The sequence below is a fragment of the Molothrus ater genome, chromosome 1 (genome assembly GCF_012460135.2).
Source record: "Molothrus ater isolate BHLD 08-10-18 breed brown headed cowbird chromosome 1, BPBGC_Mater_1.1, whole genome shotgun sequence".
Classification (NCBI taxonomy): domain Eukaryota; kingdom Metazoa; phylum Chordata; class Aves; order Passeriformes; family Icteridae; genus Molothrus; species Molothrus ater.
This window is the reverse complement of record NC_050478.2, coordinates 25,003,138-25,029,716: the sequence shown is the minus strand read 5'-3', so window position 1 is coordinate 25,029,716 and position 26,579 is coordinate 25,003,138. Positions and strand designations below refer to the sequence as shown.

Genomic DNA, 26,579 nt, shown 5'->3' with positions numbered 1-26,579 from the left:
TTCTGAAAGTCTCTGTGGAATGAGAAGAAAAAAAGTCCTTTATCTAGGATAATGAGCTGGCTGACTAAAACACCAGACTATTTTGCATCTTAATATCAGGCAGAATATTTATACTGAAGAGCCACTTGCTATGTAAAGTTCTCCTTCATGAGATGGATTAATAGAAATTTAGAGCTGTAACAAGACTAAAGATGGATAGGTTAGTCTTCTACAGTTGTCTTTTTTCCCCGGCTTATAAAGAGTTCAATAAGGTCAATACAATTTAAGTAAGACAGATTATATTTCTTTCTTCCAAATCTCAAAAGCATACAATTATTATTAATTTTTTGCCAATACATTTGGCTTGCTAGAGGGGAAATGCTTATGAAATTTCATGAGAAATCATAATTCTCTATGCAAAATGAAGGAAGGTTATTTTCATGGATAATGGAAGACTTACTGCAATTTTAAATAGCAAACACGACAGTCCACTAGAATGAGAAAATAAAAGTAAAAACGGGTCTATTTGTTGAGATGGGGCTTTCATTGTGGAGTATGTAGTTCTAGTACAGGGACTACTCTTACATGAATCATTCAGAAAGCTGAGAGAGAGTAGCTCCCCAAAAGAAAATGCAGTATTTACATAGCACTTTGTCTTAAGCAGTTATATATGACATATACATACACCTACTCTCAAAATACATCACCATTGCCAAGAACTACATTTGACAATATTCTTCCATCCTCCACAGGGAGATTTGCTTGCACAGCTCAGCAAAGACTGCCATAGCTTTTGAGCTACCCCAGAGATATTAAATGACAGTCAAAAATCAGTAATGAGTCCAGAAAGCATAACGCAGACAGTGGAAATGAAACAGCATGGAATGGTCAGACCTGACAGAGGAAATTGGATGCAAGCCTCCACACACAGGTCAGCCTGGAGCTGGGACCCCGACCAACCCCTCTAGACACGGCACTCACAACTCCACCAGCTGCAGGAACAGCTGCTGAACACTGGAAAAAACAAACCAGCTTCGTGTGGAGTAAGGATATAGGCTTAAAATAGGATAAGTTGTCAGAAAACTACAGTTGCAAGGGCTTTTGCCGTGATGTCCTCCAAGAGCATGCCATATCTGTGTGCACTAGGGAAGCCTGCCAGGTGCCCTACTGCTGGTGTCACAAAATCACAGAATTGTTAATATTGGAAGAGACCTCTGGAGATTGTCCAGTCCAACCTCCTCCCAAGGCAAAGTCACCTAGGGCAGATCACACAGGTGATCTAGGTCTAGGTGGGTTCTGAACCTCTCCAGAGAGGGAGAGTCCATAACTTCCCCGTGCAGCCTGTTCCAATGCTCTGCTGCCCTCAGTGTAAGTTCTTCCTCGTGTTGAGGTAGAACTTCTTGTGTTTTAATTTATGGCCATTGCTCCTCATCCTGTCACTGGGCACCACTGGAAATAGCCTAGCACCATCCTCTTGGCACCCACCTTTGAGATATTTATATGCATTGATGAGATTCCCCTCAGTCTTCTCCAGACTGAAGAGGCCCAGCTCCTGCAGTCTGTCCTTATAAGAGATGCTCCAGACCCGTAATCATCTTTTTGACCCTCTGGTGGACCCCCTCCAGTGCGATAGGGTAAGGTGTTCAAAAAGCTGCTGTTGGGAGGTTTCGCCACGATGTTTTCCAAGAGCACAGCACACTCTGTGTGCACCAGGCAAGCCGGTGGGTGTGGGATGCCGCCCTCCCCTGCCGGCTCTCCAAGGGAGGGCGCGGGACAAGGCTGGGCTGGGCTGGGCAGGACACCTCAGCCTACGCCTCGCCCCTCCACCCGGGGCACCACGGCTTCGTCCCGCCACATGTGCACCGCGGGGCAGGCGGGGCAGCCCCAGCCTCCGCCGGGGCCACAGCCGCTCTGCCCCCGCCCTGAGGGGAACCTTGTCCCGCGGAGCCAGCTCCCTGCGGAGCCAGCACCGAGCAGCTCCGCTCCCCGTGCCCACCCCGCCATGGCGGCGAGCGGCTCCTCCCGGCATGCCCGGCATTTCCCGGCCGCGCTGCCTGGAGACGGCGGCCGGGGCGGGGCGGGGAGGAGCGGGGTGGGAAGGGGAGGATGCTGCGGCCGCCGCGGGGCGAGGCGGCGGCAGCGGCGGCGGCAGGAGTAGCGGTACTTGGCGGCGTAGAGGATGCGGCGGCGGTGGTGTCGGCAGCAGCAGGCGGAGGAGCGGGGAGCGATGCGGTGCTGCGCGGCGGGACCGTGGCCGCACAGCGCCCTCACCACGCTCCTGCTGACAGGTCGGTCACGGCGCGTCTCCCCGTGGCGAGCGGTGGCGGGCCCCGCCGGCAGCGGCCGGCCTGCGCCGCGGCTCTGCCTCTGCCTCTGCCTCTGCTTGGGCTTCGCGTCCCCTCCCCGCGGAACCGCCTCCCCGCCTCGCCCTCCGGCTGCGGCTGGCTGCGCGCCCCACTCCCGCTGCTCCGTGCCCCCTGTCAGTGCGGGGGCCGGGCTGTCCCAGCATCTCCCCGTGCCGCGGCTCCGGCGGCTCCCGGGGGACGCTCCACAGGCGGCGCGGGGATGGCGGCCTGCGCGCCCCCGCCCCGGGACCGCCACAGCCCCTCCCGGCACGGCGGGCGCGGCGGGGGCCCGGGCTGAGGGAGCCCGGGGGCGGTGAGTGAGGCCGGAGCGGGAGTGCCGGAGGGCGCGGGAGCCAGGCCTGGCTCAGAGCCGCTGGATGGCGCGGGAGCCTCCGTTCTCGGGGACTGGGCCGGGCCCGCTGCGCTCCTCCGGTCCCTCGACCTGGTGCCTGACGCGAGAGACGGGCTGTTGTGTGTACGGGGGTGTCTTTTGTTTGCCCTTCTTCTCCGTTATTTCCCATCTTGACCACTTAGTCCAGCCGAGCCAGAATTAGAAATTCAGAAAAAGTCTTGATCCTGGTCCCTAAAAGCTAAATAATAGCTTTCATGCAGGTTTTTCCCCTGCAGGTTCTTCACAGTGAAATACACCAAACAGCCAACACTTAATAGCAGCCCAGCCACAGGACTGCCTTTGTGAAACTTGTTACACTAAGAGTAAGTTAACAGCAAGAAATCTGTTATTTTGAGTTATTTTGAGTTCAGAGAGGTCAGTGATGTGTTATCGGCAAGCAGTCTGCTCTGAATCCTCTTGAATCTCCTAGTACTTCTTTTACTTATGACTATACTTGTCATAGGTTATTAGCCACAGAATTGACATGAGGCACTGGATATATTAAAGATGTGGTGAGAACTTAAGTGTAAAGTTGTTCAATGTGAGGATAAAACTTCATTTGTTAGATGCAAGACAAGACTGCTTTTCCCTTATGCGGAAATTTTTCCTACCTCTTCCGCCTTCCCCTCCATGACTGATTGTGGGATAGCAACTAAGGAAGAACTAGGACAATTGAGAATAAGGTTTCAGTATCAACTGAAATAATGTATTTTACAAAGGTCAACTAAATGACCTACAAGAAACTGAGTTGTGAGCTTAATCCACAAGTCCTTCCCAGGCTACATGGTAAGGGAAGAGGTCTTAAGGTTTTTTCATGATGATAACTTTTCCACTTAGACCTTTCTAAGGTTGGTTCAATGAGATGCCATTAGTTAAACCAGAAGAATATGTGGTCTGAAACTGATGTAAAAAAGGAGGCATGAACTTTAGTTCATGTTTCTTTTAGTTCAGTTACATTCTTTTAAGAGATATCTAGATAAAATTTGTGGAGATTTGTAGTATGCTCCTGATCTGAATGAAGCTGTCCCAGGAGCTCACCTGAGCTCCCCTCCATTCTCCTTAAGTAAAGAAGTTCCAACCTCGTCTGCTGCTCCAAGATGCATTGCCTAGCATGAAAATCCATTCTTTTGAGTCCTGTAAACTTTACAGTACTGCAGCATTACTTAACAAAGCAAGAGATATCTGACAGACAAAATGGCATGTGAGAAGTAGCACAGGACTTGTAAATAGATTTCTTTCAGTTTTCCTCAACTAATATGGATTAGTTTTTCCCATTTGTGTTGTAGTGCTTGATCTACCAAAGAAAGTTGACTTATGATTTTTGCATTTCTTAAAAATGCATGACAAAAGGCTTTCTGGAGGAGGATAACTGCTGTCAGAAGTCAGAAGGGTTGTCTGCCTCTCACTTCTCCCTATCCTCCTTGAGGCAAAACATTATTTCATCATCTGGGAATTTCACAAGAATTACGAATTTAAAGGTTGTAAGAGTGATTTCAGTTGCTCCTAGGGGTCTGGTATAGTACTAAAATTGAAGGTATTGACTCCCAAATGCAAGCTGATGATGCTCCACTGCTAGGAAAACATGGGACTTCATTGTGAGAAGTGATATATAGGATTAAGCATTTCTACTAGAAACTAGTTAGGTGTTCTTTGATTCTAGCTTTGTAGTAACAGACTTCCTAGAAGTTTGCTCAGTTACACTAGTAGAGCTCTCTGTCATATTAGTTTGGCAGAGCAATGAGTTGCCCCCATATTGTGTATCTGCAGAGAGAGTGGGTATCAACACTTCTTTTGAGTGACTGTGGCCAGTGGTTTTGCCCTGTATTTCTGCACTTAGAATTAGTTGTCAGTGCCCATGTTGTCCCTGGAACCCCTGTTTCATTTGTTGTAGAGAAATGGAATTGCATTCTTCTTTTCCTATAAAAGGGTCAAAGTACGGAAGAAGCTCATTAGTTCTCACTTTGCAAGCTGTGGTTATGTGGTCACATTAATTTGTCATAAGGCTGCACTGCTGCCAGAAAGCATTCTCCATCCCTTGCACAGCTAGGGATTATTTGCTGCTTTCCCTGGTGACAAATAAACTAGTACAGTGATACTGTGGATTGGGTCACCTTGCTCAAAACTAGTCAACCCACAAAAATAGTTCACTGAAGTGTAAGGGCTGCCCAGGACTGGTTTGGGATTGTTTCCACTGGTGTGTGCCGGGCGATGAAGAATGTGCCGGGAATGCCCCTTTTGAGCAGGGCTGCAGACATGCCCATTTAGAACAGCTGTGAAATCACTGCCTGGGGCGGGATACAGGAGGCTGAACCAGATCCCTGCCCTTGCCCTGCTGTTGACAGCAGAAGTGCTGTTGGCAGCACTCCTCTGCTGAGCCGCGCCCTGTGCAAGGAGGCGGAACATTTCACAGATGGTCTGGTGTTTTCAAGCTAACACCACAGCACACCTGCCCTTGTTCCTGTTGTGGGTGCAAGCATAAGGGCAGAGAAGCAGGTTTCCTTCAGAGAGTCTCTGGATGTCTGCCTGCCTGCCTGTGAAGATGCTGCCTGTACTACTAATCTGAGCCAGGTCAATACAATCTACTGTCAATAGGTACTTACTTGAATAAGTAATTACAGGAGGGGAAAGGTAGCTGTTCCATTAATATGCTTTTCATTACAGAAACATATTATTTATAGGCAGTACATGGAGACATCTTGGAGGTCCTAAAGCCAGACAATAAGAAGTCAGCTTTATGGCAGAATATGTAACTGTTCAGTGTGTAAAGAGGCTTATTTTTGCTCCTTAATGTTTTTAGATTTGGTTGGAAGTTCATTAAAGTACTTCAGGAATTGCAGTCACTGAAGTAAAACCCTTTCTTTAGAAGAAACATTATTTCCAATCAAAGAAAAAAGTTATTTAAAGCTTAGACAAGAGTATCTTTTTTTTTCAGTATCTGAAGAGCTTTTGAATTCTTCCTGGATAGAGGGTGATAAATTTACAGTAGTCACTGAGTGTAGAGTATCTCACTTGGCAGACTTCTAGATGAAAGAAGAGAGTTGCTGGTTTTGATTACTTCCATAGGAATTTGAACCTGTATCTAAATGTTGTTACAATTGCAACACAAACAGCCAAAATGTCTTTTAAATGTAGGTTATTTTAGTGACAGTCCAAGCTATGAAAATGAGAAGTTAGAAAGAACAACCTACTGAGCAAACAGAAATCTTAGTGTATTGAAACCAATGACTTTTCTGAATTCCTTAGTCTTTCAGAGCAATTGCCACCTCTGAAATTTGGAATGCAATTGCAGGGATACCCTGATAGTTCATATCAAAAGATGATAGAAATGTGTGAGACATCCTGGAATAGCAGGCCACCAGGGTGGCCTGCTCATACCCCCTTGGTTACACTTGGGCTGGAACCACAGGAACTGACAATGTTTTCCTCACCTTCGTGGAAAGTTTTCTCTTGTTAGGCCTGCAGTAGGAGGGAGAATGGTGGTAGGTAGATACTACCGTTAATAAATCATGAGGGTTTTGTTCTCCAAGTAGTTAATTTGTAGCATTCCCATGAATGCTAATGCTGAAGTTTAACAGTGGGACTGATAAATGCTTTATTTGGTTACATTACTTAAATGATTTAGGAGAAATGTTCAGATGTTACAGTAATCAGTGGATAGCACAGAAACAGATGGAAAACCTACTGAACAAAGATTAATAAGAATGGAGCCGAGAAACATTCCTGGGGTTGATTTGGACTTTTAAACAGCTTGAATGTAGAGGGACCTGAGCAATCTGCAATGGAGAACTAATACAAATTAATTCCTGTTTCTTACGTAGTAGCTGTTGTTGAAAAGGGTTAGAACATATCCAGTTTCAATGTGAATTTCCACTGAGAGAATCCCTTCTAATTAATAGTAAATTTCTGCCACGTACTAGCTAGTAGGCAAGAGGACATTGTGTGGAAGTTGGAAGAGAAGGGAGAGTAGGTGGGTGCTGCAACTTCTGCCTCCTTTAGTGGATGATGTGACCAGCTGGGCAAGTATCCAGTGCAGACACCAGTGGATCCTCAGTAACTGCCTGGCTACAACCTCTGATTTCAGCTGTGGGCTATGCACCTTGCAGGTGGTTCTCTCTTCACAGATGTTTCACTTCAACTTATGGTGTCATTTTCTAATTGTTCTGCTGTGTGGTTCTCAGCAGTCCTTCAGAAAAATGTGCTGTGTATGAATCTGCACTTCCAGCTCAGAATTCAGAGAAAGGAGGACTGAGCCACATGGGATATGCAGTAGAGGAGTGCAAGGGTAGCTTTTTGCAGTGGGGTTGTGCTGTAAGAGAGTAAGGGGCAGTGTAAGCATGGCCAGAGGCCCTGGTCTGTGGCATCAAAGCAGCAAGCATGTGTTTATGTCAGGTCCCAGGGCAAGGTGGAGGTGTAGGAGAGACGGGGAAGAGGCCGGGTTTGATAGTTTGAGCTGTGTGCTGCTTTAATAGTAGGAGAGATGGGCTTGAGATCCTACTTCAAAGAAGGAATAAGAGGATAGGTAGAGGTGCAGGATACTGCTTGGAGGTCAGAGTGCAGTAAAGGAATGGGGAAGGTGAAATTGGTCCACCATACTCATGTCCTTTTCTGATTGTTGTGTGGTCAGAAATTGTTGTGGGTATCCACTCTGTTAAATATTCGGTTGTTAAATATTATGCAAATATACTTTAAAAGGGGAAAAAAAGAGCATAAATTAATAAAAAAGCGATTTTTATTTATAACCAACACAATTATAATTAAGGTATAATTTAAAGAAAACATAATTGGAGAAAGAAGAAACAGCTGTGATATGCTTCACCTGGGCATATTCAAGTCCCAGGCACAGGGCTATGAAATACTCCTGCTGTTGAAGGCAGTGGTGGCTTCTCCAGCAACTGTGGCAACATGTGTAACAGACTGAAGAGCCTGACACTATTAACATTCTTTTCATCGGGAGTACAAGGCTGATTAAATTAATTCTAAACTGTCTCTTTGATAAAATGCATAGTTTGAATCCCTGCATTCTGTAGTATAAGGTCTCTTTTGTCATCTTTTAATCGTATTCAGATCTTCCCAGAGCCTTCCTGGTGTTGTCAGTTGCTTCTTGAAGGCTCTGCTAGACAGGGCATTTGAACAGTGATCATATCTGTGTCAAGTACAAAAATAAAGTCTGCCTGTTCCTCCTTGATGTTGCTGTTTACATGTCAGCTGTTCTGCCAGTGTTCTGGTGAAAGCTCTGTTCAACCTGACTTACATCTCTAGGTTGTTACCCAAGCTGAGCATCCCTGAATTGTGTGCTCACAGTATGTGTTTGGCATGCTGATGCCTTTGTTCCTACTGTGCAGTTACATTCTAGTCTACTGAACTGCACATCACTGATCACTTTTTCACAGACAATGCAGACTGTTCTGTCATCTCTATTATTTGTCAGTCTCCTGGCCTTTGTTTTTACCTGCAAATTCTATCAGTATATTTGATACATACAAGTCATTCTTTGTCTCCCCATCTCCATCTCTCTCCTGCCTCTCTTTCTTCCACCCCAGTTACATAAGGCTAATGCCAAAACTTTGTGAGACCTGCCAGAAAACTTATATAACAGATTAGCTTTTTAGCAGCCCTATTCTCTAGCTTTTCACATCTGTCATTTGAAATCAATTCAGTGGTGATATATATGAAAACATCACACTATAAACTCTAGGATCTGAAAACAGGCATATTGGTTGCTTTTTCAGTTCCCCTGTGAAATGCAGCATAGCATGGAGAGGTAGACAGGTGACTTCTTCAATCCACACAGCCAAACCTAGCACAACTTGGAACCCAAATGAAAGACACTTACTGACCATTTATATTGAAAAACACATTGTGGAACTTCTCTTTATTTTTTCTATTTTTTAAATTGCATTTAAATGTGCTAAAATGATTTAGTATTTACTTTTCAATTGAAGTGTTAACTGACAAGCTGTATAGCTAAGGGTAATGTTATTAGTGCTGTCTTTATCAGGAAAAACTTGTGGGCTCACCAAAAGTGTCAAAAAAGATACATGAAATCCTTAATGAGGATTAAATAAGGACTGTGATGAGTATAATAATTTTGACAACTCTAATACTATTCTCCATTTAATAATTCAGTTATCTAATCTTGTATTAATTGTATTGTCTGGTACTGGTGCTGGTTTGTAGCTGACAAGCCTCTGATTGCCCAGCTCATCCTGTTGGAATAATGGAGCAACTTTATTTGATCTTTTTAGCAATTTCTTGAGTTTTTCAAGAATTACTAAAATTTATGCAAAGTCCTATGCAGTACTAAATTTCATAGTCCCTAGGGTGTTATTATATTGACTTGCAATATATGCAGATCAGTTCAGCAGGGCAAAAGTTGTTAGAAACGTTATTGTGTTGGTATGGCAATTATTGCATTAATCAAATTATTAAATTTAATAAATAAGTAAAATTAAAAGTGCATTAAAATTCAATTTTTAATTCCACTCCATCCTCAATTCAATTTTAGATGTTTTGTGTGAATGATCAATAATAGATATCTGTCTTACATGTGTAGATTGAGTGTGGTGTATCTTTTTACTGCTTAAGCCAGATCTGTTTGGCCTCCTGAATTCTGTTTGAAGAATGTCTTATCACTAATTTAATACCTGCCTGTACCTGCCTGGTGTAGCAGGTCAGAAGTTTCCACAGATGTTTAGGCTTCTTTCATGTACTGTGCATGTTTTCCAATAAGTGTTCATTTCTTCCTGCAGACTGGTGTATCTGTACACAGGTACTGCTCCTTGATGTTTCTGGTATTGTTTTTTTACAAGTATATTAAGATACTAGTCCATAAACATCTTTAATCCAGGGTTTGCCATGAGTTCTTACTCCCAAAGTATTTCAAAACAAAAATACCTACTCATTGTGGCCACTTTCCTAGCATCTGACTGCAGTTCCTTCCCTCTGCACTTTCAGCTGGCATGTAACTGTACAGCTGGTATACCTATTATTCATCCCAGAAGAGCAGGAACAAAAAGTGGGAAGTGAGGAGGGAGCTTTCTCAGGCACCTCTGCTGCTGGTGAGATGGAATCTTTCTGTCAGCTCTACAGCTGCTTTCTGTCTCCAGTAATCATTTGCTCCTCACTGCATTTAAAACTTCCACCTTCAGCTTCATGTATCTGGCTGATTTCAGGCTGTGTTCTAGTTGTGTGGGATGTAGGCAGCCATTTTTAATGGGTTCTCTTTTCAAAATTGATTATTGGTTATGCCTGCAAGGCAATCAGCCCCACGTGTCTTTATATAAGCATCATTATAAAAGCAAAGCTTGCTTACTTTAATTTTCCTACTTTGACCAAAATATACCACTCCAGTGAAAGCTACTTTATATATTTTTGTCTGTATGCGAGGTTTTGTCTGTGCGAATAGATTTATTAGACAATGCTCTTCTTCATCTTTGTTATCAGTACAATTATGTCAGCAGAAGTGTCTGCAGAGGTTTAAGTATTTAGTGTAGACTTAGCTTATTTGGAAAAATGGGTGTCAAAAAGATTATGGTCAGAAAGATTATTACATATTTATATACTCAAACCAAACACCTCTTTTTTGACCTGTGGTTCCTAAGCTTTGACTAAAACCAAAACATGGTGTAGAAGGTGTCTGATCCCATCTGATCAAATTGTTTGTGGCAGTCTGTTGATCTGACTAATTTTTTTTTTTTGCATTTGTTTTATTGTGAAAAGCTATTTTGCTAAGCTCTGCTGATGGCAATAATGGAACTGTTAACTGGACGACTAAGCGAGCCCACAGTTATGTTATCAGCAGAATAAAGGCTGTTCAGAAGAATGGTGAGTTTAGGTTGTATATTTAAATACCCTGTTGGTTCAAGCAAACCTGCTTTTAATATTACTCTTGCTTTTCCAGTCATGTCCTTGTTTTAGGAGTAGGGTACTATTTTAAGGTAAGTTATTTGGAAAACTTTACATTTCTTCAATCTTCAAATATTGACAGACCTGTGTGTTCCTGTTAGTCTTCCCTGACTTTTCGTGTTCCTGTAGCTTTGCTTGAAATAATGGCTGTGTTTATACCTAATACTGCACATTTTCTTATCATGGCTGGTTGCTTGAAGATACCTCTGCAGTTTGCTTAATACAATAACTTCTCTGTAACAATTTAGAAAGTCTTCTCATACATGAATGTAGAAAGATGTAAAAAGACTATTTTATGTCCTTTATGCAAGTACACATCAAATACTGTAGCTTGTGCACACTGGCTGAGAAGAAGCTTTGCACTGATTGCTCATCTAGGCAGGCAATCTGGATTGGCCTCCAGATCAAGTTATTTCTGGGATTGTTCTTCATCTGCTAAATACCAGTGGGGAGAGAACCAATTGAAATTTCTAGGAAAAAAACACAAAAAACTTCCAGGCGAATTATTTCCTAAGGATCATCAACATACAGGCTGCAACCAACATGGTGAAACTGCTGAAATTTCTGGAGATGGAGGTTTTCTGCTTCTGGTAACAGGCCCTGGGCTGCAGGCTGATAAAGTCCTGTCTGGATTGCTGGCTGTTCCTGTGTTTTAGATCTCTAAGGAGATCTAGGGATCTACAGAAAGTCCTCCAAGCGATCTAGAAACAAGAAAGAGGAAAGCAGTGCTGTCATGGTAGCCAATTCTAGCAGGGATCTGATGTGATCCTAATGAAGATTTTTAATTTCCCATGATTAGTTTTACCGAAGCTTTTCACAGTCCCTGAGACTTTTATCTACCACAGGGAATTTGCCCAGACAATTCACATCTGGCAGTCTGCTGTATTAGATTAGTATCTATTTGTTGAGTATATTCAGTTTCGTCCCTAGATCACCCAAGATGATGATTACACATTCATCTCCAGTCTATCTCCTGAAAATAATGATGGATTTTAAAAGCTCGTGAAGAAAGTAGCCTTTCACTTGTTTCATTGTTGTAAAGCTAGTGAGAGCTGTAGCAGACTGAAGGCTCATCATTTTCCTTCTTTTTGAAGGTTTTGAAGAAACTTCTTGTGGGGAAAACAAGGAGGGCATCTCTGACAATGAGGGCAAGAACTTCTGAGTTTTTGATCACCATACTTGTGTCATTATGTTGTGTTTGTCATTACAAGATAGAACAGGTTTCTAGATTTTTTTCTTCTGAGAGATGTTTCTAGACTTCCACCAAGATCAGTGTTTTATAGCTACATCAAATACTTGCTGGTATACTTATTTCAGCAGCAGGGAATGTCTCATTGCTAGGAATGGGCAGGCATTTAGTGGTGGTAATAGGTTTCTTATAGCAGACAAAATAAGTGTTATATGTTTTTTTTCAGTAACTGCTGATTCTATTATGCTTGTTTTTTCCTGAAAGAATTGCTTACTGAGAAAGAAATGCACATTTCAAACAGGAAGAACAGTAAAAAGGAAATGGATTTTCATTGTAGAGGAAAAGCATCAGAAATGGAAAAATGATCTTTTCTAGGTATTTGACGCACCTTCAGCAAGCCACCATATTTTTGTCAGCTCTTCTGTTCTATTAATGTTACTTTTTCAGCTTTTCTTGGAAATATTTTAAAGGAAATTAGTTAACTTCCTTGTGCTGTTTATGGCTCATTCACAGAATTGAGTGCAGAAGTTTTTTGGATAATAATTTACTAATTTTAAGTAGGTAAATCAATGATCTTACTGTATGTAAGTCTACATGATGAAAATGACACTGTTTTATTAACTACACAGAATTGTAACAATTCAAATTTCAGGATTATTTTATTTTTTTCACTAAGGTAAAATTATTAGAAAGTTTTAGCTTTATTTAAAGGTTTATTATTAGCTCTGTTCAGTATTGTGTTAAAAGTGGTTTTCAGAAAAGCAGATGCTGTGGAATGTGATCAGTAGTATATCCAGAGTTATACATTCTGCAACATTAAGCTTGAAGAGGGGGGAGTATGTAAATGTGGAGGTCTACATTACAGATGTCTGCATCTCCTCAAAGATCCCTCTGCAGTCCATGGAGAACTAGTCGGTGTAGTGTGGAATCTAGGACATGATTCATCTCGCTTTACAGGAGAAATCAAATAAATCAACCCCTAGAAGCATCTGTTTCTTCTCCACTGACTATAAAAGGAGCCTAACTAACTTAGTGGTGGATGTTGTTTCTGTAGGCATCTAAAATTAGGTGAGAGAGATTCCACTCAGAGTACGTGGTGCAAGGGCTGGAATGCCTGTGATTAATGCCTAATTAATGGCGCTTTTTTAAGCAGATCTCAAGTAAGAAAGTTGGTATAATTATAAGGCTGGAGAAATTATACCAGGATTAAAAAATGACACCAGCATTGAAGAATTACATGAGCTTTATCCACATTTCAAATGCTTATTGATCCAAGGTTGAAATTAGCACCTCTGGGGGCTACAAGTTTGTTCCTATCAGTTTGTTACAATGTCTCTGAAGTGTCTTTTGGAGTCTGTCTTGCCAGTGACAGCACCTCCAGGCTGTATGGCCTATAATTTGCTTTTGGAGATGTGATTCCTCATGAAGTTTCTTCCAGCTTGGCAAGGAAGAAACAAGGCTGGTAGCTGTGTGTGGTTGTCTGTGGCTTACCATCTTTATCTACTACTTTTGTGATCTTCATCTCACTGACAAAATCTATTAGCAGTGATCAATTCTTTTAGGGCATTAAATTAAAATTCAGTAGTAATAAAATTAGTAATACGAGCTACAATCAATCTTATTAAGACACCTTGAGAAACGCCTATTAAATCAGTATTCTCTGTTTATACTTAAATTTTGAAACTTGTTGATAAAGTGGCTTCTTATCCACCTAATTTATTGTAATGATTTCTTCATTCTTCTAATTCATTAAAATGCGTATGTAGTTCTGCATCAACTGTGTTATACCTAAAAAGGTATGCCCTTGTCAGCAAATTTTGTACTAAATAAAAACCACCTTATTGCTTCTACATATGCTGATTGTTCTAAATTTTCTTTAAGTTTTTGATCCTCAGTCCTGTAAAACATGGCTTCACTTTTTTGTTTGGAATCAGTTTCACCTGACTGGCCTATAAATCACCTTGTCCTTTCATTTTATCCTTCAATACAAGCCCAACATCTTCAGTAAAGAGCTCTCTAACCAAAAGTTTGAGTTGTATTTTACCCTGGTGGTCTGAGAAAGTACTTTCTTGCCATAAGAAGTCATAGAAATCAGTTGAAGTGAATTGCTATGTCCTTTTCTGCACAAGAAGTGAAAAATCTGCCATTTCTGTTCATTGGGGAATGACGACTGGCGATTGGTAAGGTTCCTGTGTGTTCCTCTGTTGCTTTCTCTATGTAAAATATCAGGAAAACATGATTGTGTAATTCATTTAATGTACTTTTATTAATGTAATATTAAAAATAAACCAACTATAAAATTACAATAGCCTTCCTCATTTTTTTAATTACTATAAAAATAAAGAGTTTATACAAATTTTGAAATCTTGACATAGGCAGTTTTGTTTCTTGCAGTCTTGGAAAGGATCCTGTTGGGCAAAGAGAGGGTTTGCTCTGTGTTCTACCCTTAAATCTATGTAACCTTTTAAAAATCTTATTAACAGGTGGCTAATATTTGTTGCTGTCCTTCTCCCAGATGCCTGCATTGCTGTTGAAATGCATGAAGTTACCTAGAGCATGTCTCATTTTTGCCTTTTTTCTGTCTCTTATCTCTCCTTCTGCTTTTCAGTGTACACAATTCTGTCTAAGGTGCACTCTGATCGGAATGTATACCCTTCTGCTGGAGTTCTGTTTGTTCATGTTTTGGAGAGAGAGTACTTTAAGGGGGAATTTCCTCCTTACCCAAAGCCTGGTATGAGATGCTAAGATCTTCCATATTATATGCAGATACAGAAAAAATATTGTTATAAAAAGTTGAAGTCTTATTTAGCCAACCTTGTGGTTCAACATATAAGACAAACAAGACAGGTTTTAGTTTCTATTGAAATATCTTCAAATGAAATAAAATGTGTAGTCCTACACTTCTAAAATATTCTAGTTTGTGATTGTTTGGGAAAAAATGTATATAATTGTATATTGTGAAAAAATGTACTTAATTTGGGAAGGTGTAGTAACCCATTATATATATCTGATACTAAGAAATGTTTCATCACTTTTGCATTAAATATGAAATTGTGGAAATTTATGTCTGTTAAAAATGCTATTTATCTGGTTACTGTTTGAGACAGTATGTATCTATTATACATATCTCCTATATGAAGGAGAAATTTGAAGGCATATAGTAAATGTAAGACAAAATAGAGGATTAAATCAAATATGAGACTTCATAATACTGTTTTCTTTCATTTTTAAAAATAGTCTTTTGACTTCAGCCTTCTTCCTATGTTTAGGAACAGTTTAATGTTAATAAGCAGATTGGTTTTAGAGAAGGAGCTGTGATTTTTAAGTATGGTTTTGCCATACACTAAAGCTAAAAGGCTGATCGCCACAGGTTAGAATATGTGTAAGCAGTCTGATAGGGGTGGGAAGAGAGAGAGCATTCAGCCACACATGCTTATCAACAGTGAAAAGGAATAAATGTATCCAGTTTATGTAAATATGACTATTTTCCCATAACAGGAAAATAGGAAAAACCTATGCATACATAATCAAAGCCTGTTTCACTAATAAACTTTTGAGTTGATTTGAGAGTGCTGTTACTATGACTCACTTTAAAGAAAAATAAGCTTCTGTTAGCATTAGTTAAATTTTGAGTAAACTTGAATAAACGCAAATGTTCTTAAGATTTCATCTCTTTGTAAATTGGGTGTTTTTCCTGACATGGATACCTGAGTCTTCATTTATGCCATGGTGACTGGCAGAGTGAAGTTTGCCTCTGTTCCAGTTTTCTCTCAGTTTTGGCACATAGGTGGAAGGAGCTTGGAAATTTTACTAATGATGGATTGTCTTACAGCTGCAGCCTCTTGACATTCATGTGATTCCAAGGCAATAGGAATCTGGTTTCAGATCCTTTGAAATTGCTGTTCCGACAGACAATTGTGATTATGTCAGAAATTCACTGTGAGGTCAGGTGTTGTCATGGTACTCTTATTTTTGTCTGCTGAGCTGGATCATTGTCATGGCCTACTTTGATAAAGGAAGGGCAAACCGGAATGTGTCACAGGTCGCTTTCAGAATTTTCCTCAAATCATTTTTGGTGCTGGGAATTTGTTTAGAGCAGGGTGCTAGTAAGCCAGGTTGTGGGTTCAAGCTGTACGTGCCATTCACTTAAGAGTTGGACTCCATGATCCTTGTGGGTCCCTTCCAACTCAGAATATTCTGTAATTCTGAATTCTGTGATTCTGACTGCAATAGATTAGATTACTGGGATGTCCTGAGAGGATTGTGAGGGTAGTTGTGTTACACCCAATACTGGTTTAGTCTGTTCTGGTTCATTTTGCTCAACCAGATGTGGAAATGTATACCTAAAGACTAGTGACCCTTGGGCAACACATCTCAGTCTCTGTGTCCCTCTCTGGGGGAGATGAGAGCTGTTCATTCTTGACTGGGCTCAGTTTCTGCTTTCTGGGCCAGCCTGGCTGGTATCTCCTTTCATCATCTGTCCTATAATGCTGTTGCCCTCTCAGAGGTGAGTTGGAGTGCAGGGCAGAGGTGTCTGTGCAGGCTCAGAACGGATTTGATTTGAGTTCTGTGCCTCAGCTGGACACTGTCTTGGTGGTGAGGATTTGGTAGTATTCAGGCCTGATCTCATTTACAAAAGCTAAAATAAGCTGAAGTAAAATCCAGACATTTATAAGAGTATCAATAAGAACCAAGGTACTGGTTTGACTTGAGGGGCTTTTACAGCTGGACCACTGTATTTAGTAGCCATCAGTGGCTCCAGTTCACAGGAATGTCTGATCCTTTTTTTAATTAATTTGTTCTCTAAATTAAAATGATTGCCAGGCTGCTGGTGCCAAAGACCTGTATGCGTATCCTAATGCTAACAGAAGCTTTCAGGCATTATTGATTATGGAGCCACTCTTTACAGTACATTGAGTACCTGGATCCATCATGAAAACATCAATAAAGTAAGTTGGGAGAGGAAATTAAAGGACTGAAACTTTTGTCCTCTTGTCTGTAAGGAGGTTAGATGCTTCAATTTGAGGTGGAACTGTGCTCTAAAAACCAGACCCACTAATTACTGAACATCAGCATTCATTTAGCCCAAACTCTAGGAAGTACCTGCACATTATGTCTACAGTTAGTTATGCTTTCCAGGTATGAATTTGTTAGTACCTAGAAGTGCTAAGTAATAGTTTACTTATTTCTGATATGGTAAAGGTTAGCAATTATTTTTTTTTTCCTCTTAGAAAGGTTCAGAAAACAAGTGAAAGCAGAATGTGACTTCCTAGTTGAAAAATTAAAGCATTTAACTTTTTCTTGTAGATATTCTAATATAATTTCTCTTATCTAGGTGAAATAAGTAATGATCCTATAACGTTCAATACCAATTTAATGGGTTACCCTGACAGACCTGGATGGCTGCGCTATATCCAAAGGACACCATACAGTGATGGAGTGCTGTATGGCTCACCAACTGTGGAAAATGTGGGCAAGCCAACCATCATTGAGGTATTTGCTTTCAGAAGTTCAAAAATACATATTTTGATTTAGAGTGTAAGGTTCAGAACTGTCTACAAGTTCCCCCTTGTTTTTTAAGAGTTAATTGCTATTTCATATTCAAGTTTTATTCAAAATACAGATCAAAACCAACACTTTATAAGCAACTGTACTTAAAAAATAACTTAATCATAACTTTGTAACATTCAGCCTAAATATGGGTCTGACTTTTCCCCACTAGATGAAAGTGTTCAGTCAATAAGCAGTTGTGGGGGTTTTTTGCTTGTTAGTTTTTGTTTGCTTGATTGGGGTTTTTGGTTTGATTGGTTTGGGGTTCTTTCAACTATTATTCATCAATTGTCCCCCTGTTCATTATTCATATTTATTGATATTTATTTTATTTTATTTAGTACTTTTATGAATTTCATTCTTATAACAATGACAAAACTGTATTCAAATATTTAGCTATTTGAATAGCTAACTCTCTAACATTTGAGAGTTAGCTATTCAAATATTTTAAAGCACTAATTATTCATTGAGCAGCAATTCAAAAGTGAAAGGGGACAATATTTTCTACCATGTATTTCATAGACAGCAGACTGAATCAGGCACTGTATGGTTCACAGTGTTAAGAAATCTGCACAATAACTTGCTCCAGCAATTTTGCTGCTTTAGCAGTATATTTGTCTTAAACGCTTGATGAGTATTTTTTTTTCTAAATTGCATTTGATATAGTTTTTCTTCCTCAAGAATGATAGCTCTGAATGTTAAATTATACTTCAGATAGTTTCACCCATGTTTAATTTTGCACCCATGATTCTGTTTTGATTTCAGTAGGACTAATACCATCTGAGAATTGATCACGCGCAGAAGTTCTTGCAGGCTTTACTTAGTTTTATTTAGAGGAAACTATTATTTGAAATTGCCAGTTTTTAAATGGCATGTGCTTTTAGATTCTAGGATCCTTATCAAGACCTCCATTCTAAGCATGACCTCAAGCTATATTTGAAGTAAATCTTGCCTAGCATACAAATTAAGTCCTTGCAGTTCAGTCTTAGATGTGGCTTTTGAATTAATTTTGTGGTGTGTGAGGAGGGCAGATGGCATTTGATCCTCTTCCTAGTGCCCTCTGAGAAGAGTGATTGCATATTCCTGGCCTGAATAGAACTTCCATCATGTTATAATTCCTGAGGGGATGTCATGGGGAGCTCACTTAACTGGAGGAGACCTCATGATGAGGAGAGCCTAGCATTATGCACAGCACTGCAGTAGAGCAGGTAACATTCTGTGCTCAAGCTCCTTTGAAAGCTGTGCAAGGACAGTTTGTGTCTGAATGAATATTCAGGACAGAGGCAACCTCTGCCACGCCTGCCTGGGGTGTGTGGGCTATGCTGGCAGCTCCCACTGCTGGAGTGCAGGCTCACAGTGGGTACTGCCCTGCTCCTGTACAGAGCTTGGATGACCAGGGGGTTGATTTTCTGGGTACTATTGGTTCAACTGGTGTTGAAGGAACCCTTTGAAAAATTAGCGGAATTAGGGCTAGAGAAATCTCATATTTATTTTCTGTTAATTTTATAATGAAATTGTAACATTAAATGAGATCTGATTGTGTTGGGTAGGCTTTTCCCTCTCCACTTAACAACCTGCAGTAGATACTCCACAGCATTTTCCCTTTTCATTCAAATCCTTTAAAAGAAGTGCAACATCTGTTACTTTTTTTTTATTTATTAGCCTGTGTCACAGTGGCTTGTGGTTCTGTTTGCTGAGAAGCAACAGAGTTCTGTTACTATTGTCACTCTTCTGCCTCTCCTTTGCTCTTGAAATGAGTGAACTGAAGTCTAAAATTAGAAAGAAAATTAGGTTTTTTCAGTTTATTTCATGAAAAATTTATCACCTTGCAGGGATAAAAAAGGTAGAGAAGATAATACATAATCATACTGATAGCCCGCCTTGTTATGTATTTCTTATGAATAATCACTTAATCGTAGTGCAACCTTGGAGTAGAGTCACCACTGAGAAGTAACCACTTGCATGCATTTCAGGTATCCTAAACATTTTAACTTTTAGATTGGTACATTTTAACTTTTAGGTTGGTATCCTTGCTTATTTTATTCATGAAGGTGTATGTTTCAAAAGATTAGAGTCACAAATGTTGCATCTACCTTCTAGTTTTCACTTCCCCTACATTTACAGATTGCAGGATTTTTTTTCAAACTACTTGTATTGGAGCATTATTTTGAATCCATTCATGGAGTGAGACTTCACTGGGACCAGAGCTAAAACTAAATAGCAGTCCCAAATATGGGAATTCCATCACAACACCTTTTCCTTCAAAAAACATCTCCATGTAGGAGCTATTGATGAATTTAGATCTTACAGTATTGATGGAGGTGAGGATTGGAGGCTGTGTGGGGAAATGGAGAAACCAATCTGTCCTTATGGTGGTTCTTAAAGATAACAGAAGAGAAAGATTACAGATATATGGCAGAACACTTCTATCAGGACCAATATATATTATTTCACATATTCATTAATTTTATTTGGCTATAGACTGGCCAAGAAAATTCCAATATCCTGACTTGAAGGTAGTGCTGCATTAAATAAATTGATCTTACCTTTCAAATTTTATATTAGTGAATGAATATTCATATAATTCAAAATAAGGAGGCAAAGTACCTAAAAACTGATAAGTATTTCTAAGTTATCACTTTAACTTTCACTGATGTTTCATTTATATACTTTTCATTTTTGCGTTGTTTTGTAATCTTTTTCACTCTAGATCACTGCGTATAACAGGCGTACCTTCGAAACAGCAAGACACAATTTGATCATTAATATAATGTCAGCAGAAGGTATGTACAGAATATAGCTGGTTGTATTTTTAACTGAATCAGCAAAACCCTCTTATGGGCTCCTGCTTTTGAAGATAAATACCGTAAAATAGTTGTGTGGTGTTCACACTAAACAGAGGCACAGGAGACAAGTAAGAGAATTTTTCCTGATTTAATTCATTTTGATTTTTTAATCCAGATTATTTCTGTCATTCAGGACTGTTTTTTTTCACTCACAGTAAAATGTTTGCATCTTTGTTTTTCATTAAACTTCAAATTCGAAATTTCCGTTGTCTTTTCAAAGGGACCTTACATGAAAGATTTCACTCTCTTTCTGCATGTTGTTTAGTTTTCTTAGTTCTATGTCTACCTTATGCAATGAACACTTGTGTAGGCAGAGTCAGAAAACAGCAGGTTATGGCATATATGGACATTTGGACCTTAAAATTAGTTCTCTTTATCACATTTCCACTCTGGAGTGTCATGAGCTGGAATCCATTGTTGCTGCAGATTGGTTTTGACCCCCAAATTAGCAGGAATGTAATTATAGCTGTTTAATGATGTTTTAGCATCTGAGACTCTTTTCCTCTAGTCTGCTTCTTCCCTGTTGTTTTATAAATAACGAAAGTTTTTCAGCTCAAGTAGCAGCTAATGGTACTTTCTATTGAAAATTTAACATAATCACAGTAGGTTCAAAATTGGCTAATTCAAACACAAGATTTTTGGAAAGGTGAATCAGTCTTAAGTAGTATTACAATAATCATTACTCCAGATATTTTGAAGATTTATTTTTGGATTTATAGAGCCTTTGTTTAATGCAACACTCTTTTTCATCACGAGTAGATTTTCCTTTACCATATCAAGCGGAATTCTTCATAAGGAATATGAATGTAGAAGAAATGCTGGCAAGTGAAGTTCTGGGGGACTTCCTTGGAGCAGTGAAAAATGTATGGCAGCCAGAACGCTTGAATGCCATAAACATTACTTCAGCCCTTGACAGGGGAGGGAGAGTTCCACTTCCCATTAATGACATGAAAGAGGGGTAAGCATGTGTCAGTGTGATGGTTTTCCTTCACTTTTTCTTCTTTTGTTACTCAGAAGCCTAACATTTTTTCAAGTTTTCTAGATACTTTGCAATTGCTTTTTATGTTTTGGAATTAGATATGAAAAGTTTACTCATGTTCTGAGCCCCAGTTATGTATTTATTGTGTTAGATACCACTACAACAGGGCAGAGTTCCTATATATGGATGTTATAATCCAAGGAATACTAATAAATTCCATTAATTATAAACGAGTTGGTAGTAAATATGTTTTTTTTGAAATCCCAGTTTTACTTCTGAAAAGTCACTTGGTATGCTTTTCAAGCTTTTAACCTTTCCCAATTCATTAAACTCAAAATTTTGAAGCAAGTTATGATAGAGCAGAGACACTTCAATTTCTGAGAGCAGTTTGCATGTAATAGTGTAATTTTCAGCTGTTCTCACTAACTGAGTTAGTGATTCAAGAGCACTGTTGACTTTCTTCTGAGAGTCGTAAGGTGTCTGGGGAGCTCAGGTTGCTGAGTGCAAACTGCTGGAATGGGCTGGTTCCAGTTGTGATTTGTAACCATAAATACTGTTCTGAACAGTATTTAACAGGAAACTAGTAAGGATTCAGTTTTTTCAAATATTATTCTGACAGTGCTTTTCCCTGGTGAAAGTGAAGAGGCCTAGTTATTTTTAGATAATTTTTGATATTTTGGAGTCAAATAGTATCTAAGAAAGGGACGAAGGTTCAAAATACAAGATGTGTGCAGAAAATACTGGCTTTTTCAGAGCCCTTTTGTGTCTCTGAAGTTTTCGAGCATATTTAAAGAAGTAAAGTGACTTCTGTACTAGCCAGAGTAATAGCAGAGTCACTTAATACAAATGGCTACACTTCAAATATTTAGTTAGATAATGCCTACTGTAACAAGTGGCAACTGGGACCTAATTTCTGTTTCAGCATCCATTGGCATGTTATAACCTGGTGCAGCAGACTGTATTTTACAGCAGCGTTCCATATACCTAAATATGACAATGAATAATACAATCGGTGCAGAAGCTCTTATTTTATGTATGGCGATGCTAAATCAAGTATTAGGTTTGCCTTCAGCTTTCAGTATTCTGAAGCAAATTTTCTTGGCCACGCATAGATACAGTATGGAATGTTTCAGAAGCAGCTGGGGGTTAGCATGTTCATATCTGTATTAGGTTTAGCAATAACTAGTCATTGTGAGTTTATTTTGAAAGCATGGGAAGAAGCTCTAAAAGAGTCAATGATGAGTATGATTAAACATTTCTTTAAAACAAAATGATGCTATTTTAATACAATTTTCAAAAATAGTACTGATTTACTTACATGAGGAAGCCACATTTGGAGCTCTTTTACTTCATAGAAGTTGGCACAACTGATGGTATTGAAACACTTACATTAACAAGCAAACCAGAATATGTTGGAAAGTTGTTTTGATTTCAGTCTGTTACTTGTATGCTTAAAGAGATAAAAGTGTACTATAAAGGAAAATGATTTTAAAAAGTAATTTCAATCTTTAAATAATAGCTGAATGTTACTATGTACAGCAATAATATTTGGAAGAGTACATCATTGTGCTTTGGGGATTTGTGAGACATCCTGCTGGTCTGTCACTCATCTCTTTCTGCAGTGTGTACGTGATGGTTGGGGCAGATGTTCCTTTCTCTTCGTGTTTACGAGAAGTGGAAAACCCACAAAATCAGCTGAGGTGCAGTCAAGAAATGGAGCCTGTAATAACCTGTGATAAAAAATTTCGTACTCAATTCCATATTGACTGGTGTAAAATCTCTCTGGTGAGTTATTTTATTATTGCATAAAAGTGATGTTTGTAGAAGTACAGGTAAGAGTTTTGCCAGTCTAGTCAGACAACGTTGCCAATTCACTTCATTGTGACTGATATTTTTTCCACCTAGCAGACACTCTTAAGATTGTGAAAGGATTTTGATATGTAGGCTAAACTCGGTTAGAGCTGAGCCCCAGTGAAACCACTGTATTTGTTTTCACTAGCAGTGAATTCTATAAATTGCCAGAGAGCTCCAGGGCTTAAAAAAGTAAAAGTAATGAGAGGTGTAGTTCATTAATTCAGAATGCTGCTAGTTACACTTTTCTAAAAAGTGTGTGCATACATACATGTTTTCTCAGGTTCTGATTCTACACTGACCAATTAATACTATGCTGTTTCTGAAAAATGTCTAAAACATATTTTATGCTAAAAATGAAATAGAAAAAGGAATGAAAGTAATGCTGACTCCTTAAATAATAAATAGGAACATTCTTCTCAGTCAAATGCAAGAGAAAAGATAACCAAGCACTAGACTATTCGCCATGAAAGGAGAATAATTCCCAGAGAAGCTTTTTAAGGTTGTTTTGGTTTTTTTTTTTATTTCCTGTAAGGAAAATCAAGAAATAATACAGTATTGGAAGAGAATGTTTCAGATAAATCTGAACAATGATGGTGAAGGTATATAAAATAAACTTAGATGGTTGTTGAGCTGCTTCAGACATTACCCAGGAGGAAGCTGAAAGGGAGATATTAAACACTGGATGGAAAAAACTTACTGAGTATAATGAAAGGCATTCATACACAAAACTGATTGGATAGCCTCCAGTCTTTTCTACCTGTACACTGTAAATTAGGAAAGGTTAAGGTTGGAAAATACTTGTTTCAAAAGAATACCCAGATTATTTGCTTTTTATTGGCTTTGTGTTGAGAAATTTTATAAGGCCCATGTGTACACAGTAATACCAGCGCCTGAAAAATAGCAGAAGGCAGCTGGTCTTTGGCAAGAACAAACTATGTCAAGTCTTCCATTTCCTTCTACAAGGAAGAAGTAGAGCCAAGGCAGAGCAGCTGATGTCATTCTTTCTTGGTAAGGTTTTTTGATACTGTCTCACAAGCAAGCTGAGGAACATGGCCTAGGAGAAGCTAGGAAGAGCTGGTCGGTAGCCATAATCATAGCAGAATTAATAATAATTCCTGCCTATTCCTCATTAATAACTGGATGATGGAATGTGCTTATTAAGTTAAATTTGTAGCTCCCCATGAAAGTGAAAGGATCTGCAGGTGCATTGAAGGACAGAAAGGTCTTGAGAAATTGGAGAAACAGTCTTGGAAAAAAGGATGAATTTTAAAATAAGCAGCAGAGGGATAATGCACTAATGCAAGAACAGTCAGCTGTGCCCGTGGAGAAGGAAAAGAAGCTTGTTAGGAATACTTCTTCAGAAAAAAAATGCCTGATAGTGGCAGTGGTTCATAAACTAATCATGAAGCAGCATTGTCACGCTGGTTTGAGAAAAGCAGAGATCACCCTGGGATGTGTAACAGGAACAGGCTTTCAGAGAAGTGTTATTTTCTGCAGCAGCTCTAACACAACCTTCTGGAATTCAGCACTTGTTTTGGCTGTGTGCCACAGTAACTGAATTTAAACTGTCTTAGGGGTGTTTACTGTTGCCAGCAGCATTTCTGCTGTAACCTGCTGCATCAGAGGGAAAAGGGAGCCAAGCTTCCCTCTGTCGAATCACAGTCGGCTTTTCACAAGGCAAGCTGAGAGACAGGAATTCTCCCCAGATGTATGGGCTGGGAGGAAGTTGAGCTCTGTTTCCCATATCCACAATGTAAACAAGTGATAGAAAACAGAGCCATCATCCCACTGTTTATGAGGTGGTGTTGGCAGTTAGCACCCAGTCAAAGAGTGGATGTAAGTTTGGGGGTCCCACATTCTGCAAGGATGGGCAATGTAATGTAATAAATGCTCCACTTGAAGCTGCTCTCTGAAAGCTTGTTCTGACACTGTATGGACCTCTGTCAGTCACATCAATAAATACATATTTTTTGTGCATTGTTAGGGTTTGAGATTCAGCTAAGCAGCCAGGTGGAACTCAGTGCACCTAACATAGAAGATACTCTGGAATTAATGAGCAGCGAATGCATCAATTTTTGTTAAACAAACACTTACATATGTTTGTGTGTGTGTTTATGCACATATTTGAGGCTCAGCAGGATTTCTGGAATTTCATAAAAATCTCTTCACCCATTGCCTAAGCTGTAATACAGCATTTTATGACTTGAAGTGTAAATGATAAAGAAGTGACCATCATTTGCAAGATTTCTCAATGAAAAGTCAGACAAAAGGTCAAGCATGTAAGCAAATATATTTTATTTGTATTAATGATCTGGATCTTAAAGCTAGCACTGATAAAATTTGACAGTAACATGTAATTGAAGATAACAAAAAAATGGATGCAGAAAATTAAGTCATCTGGAAATGGCAATCAAAAGCAATAGGAAATTTAGCAGCAAGACAGGTTTGTATTTCTAGGATCATTGGGTACAGACAAACACACACAAAAATTGTGACCAGGAATGCAGCTTTTGGAGGCTAATTGAATTTGTGTGAGAGAGAAAATGAGCTGTCCTTGGCAACTCAGTTGATGGCTCTTGTTTTTTTTGAGCACTGAATGTAGTGTGATATGAAGGAGAAGGAGGAGGAAGAACACTGTAGCTATGTGACTCTTCATTTTTGCCACCTTTATACAAGAGAGGACAATATTATCATTTAGAACAAGACATTTAGTAAGAAATGGATTAAATGGATTAATTAATAAAAAAGAAATCAGAATCAGTTAATTAGTTTGCACTAAAGATGTTTACCAAATCTGTACTCAAATACTGTTTGTGTGAGATATGCCTAAAATTAATCTGTATAAGACATGGTATCTCTCCTAGGCACAAAAGAGAGAAGTAATATTATAACATTACTTATCACACTGATCAGAAGCTTCCTTAAATGTAAGCTTCTGTTACTGAAAAGAAAAGTGTTTGGATTAAATTGTCTAGAATTTGTAAAATAAGTAATATGGATCTTTTTAGGTTACGGTTTGTTAAATACCTGCCTGTTTTTTTTACATTAGGTTACTTTGTTATTTAATAGTCTTTTTTTCTTCTTTTTTTCCTGGGTATTAGGTTGACAATACAAAACAAGTTTCCACCTTTCAGGAAGTGGTTCGTGGAGAGGGAATATTGCCTGATGGTGGAGAATACAAGCCACCTTCGGATACACTGAAAAGCAGAGACTATTACTCGGATTTCCTTATTACACTGGCAGTGCCCTCGGCAATAGCACTGGTGCTTTTTCTAATACTTGCCTACATCATGTGCTGCCGACGGGAAGGAGTGTGAGTACTTGAACATGCTAATAAGTAACTCTTGATTTTTCTAAGATTATAATGCATAGAAGGTTATTTGTTAGAATATCTCCACTCAGTTCATTATAAACATTTAATACAGGCCTAAAGGTATCTGCTTGTAATACTGAACTATTTGACACTTAAGCACATGCACTGATTTCCAAGCAAGTGGATGTAGGGCCTTCAGTTGTTCTAGAAAGGGTTAAAATACTCAAC

The 26,579-nt window shown here is 39.4% G+C and overlaps 1 protein-coding gene across 6 annotated transcripts in view; it reads left to right on the top strand.

Annotated features, from left to right (window-relative positions):
- Positions 1–2,085: 2,085 nt before the first annotated feature.
- The window catches only part of SGCE (sarcoglycan epsilon), a 32,965-nt gene continuing 8,471 nt past the window's right edge, over positions 2,086–26,579 (top strand). For 5 of the 6 annotated variants that reach the window (XM_036406794.2, XM_036406795.2, XM_036406796.2 and 2 more), the window contains exons 1-8: positions 2,086–2,267; positions 10,435–10,539; positions 14,418–14,540; positions 17,145–17,302; positions 20,070–20,142; positions 20,965–21,163; positions 22,807–22,969; positions 26,140–26,351. In XM_036406794.2, the coding sequence (XP_036262687.1) occupies positions 2,159–2,267; positions 10,435–10,539; positions 14,418–14,540; positions 17,145–17,302; positions 20,070–20,142; positions 20,965–21,163; positions 22,807–22,969; positions 26,140–26,351 (1,142 nt within the window). In that variant the 5' untranslated portion in view covers positions 2,086–2,158. The remainder of the gene's footprint in view (positions 2,268–10,434; positions 10,540–14,417; positions 14,541–17,144; positions 17,303–20,069; positions 20,143–20,964; positions 21,164–22,806; positions 22,970–26,139; positions 26,352–26,579) is intronic. The other variant, XM_036406797.2, reaches the window with a different exon arrangement.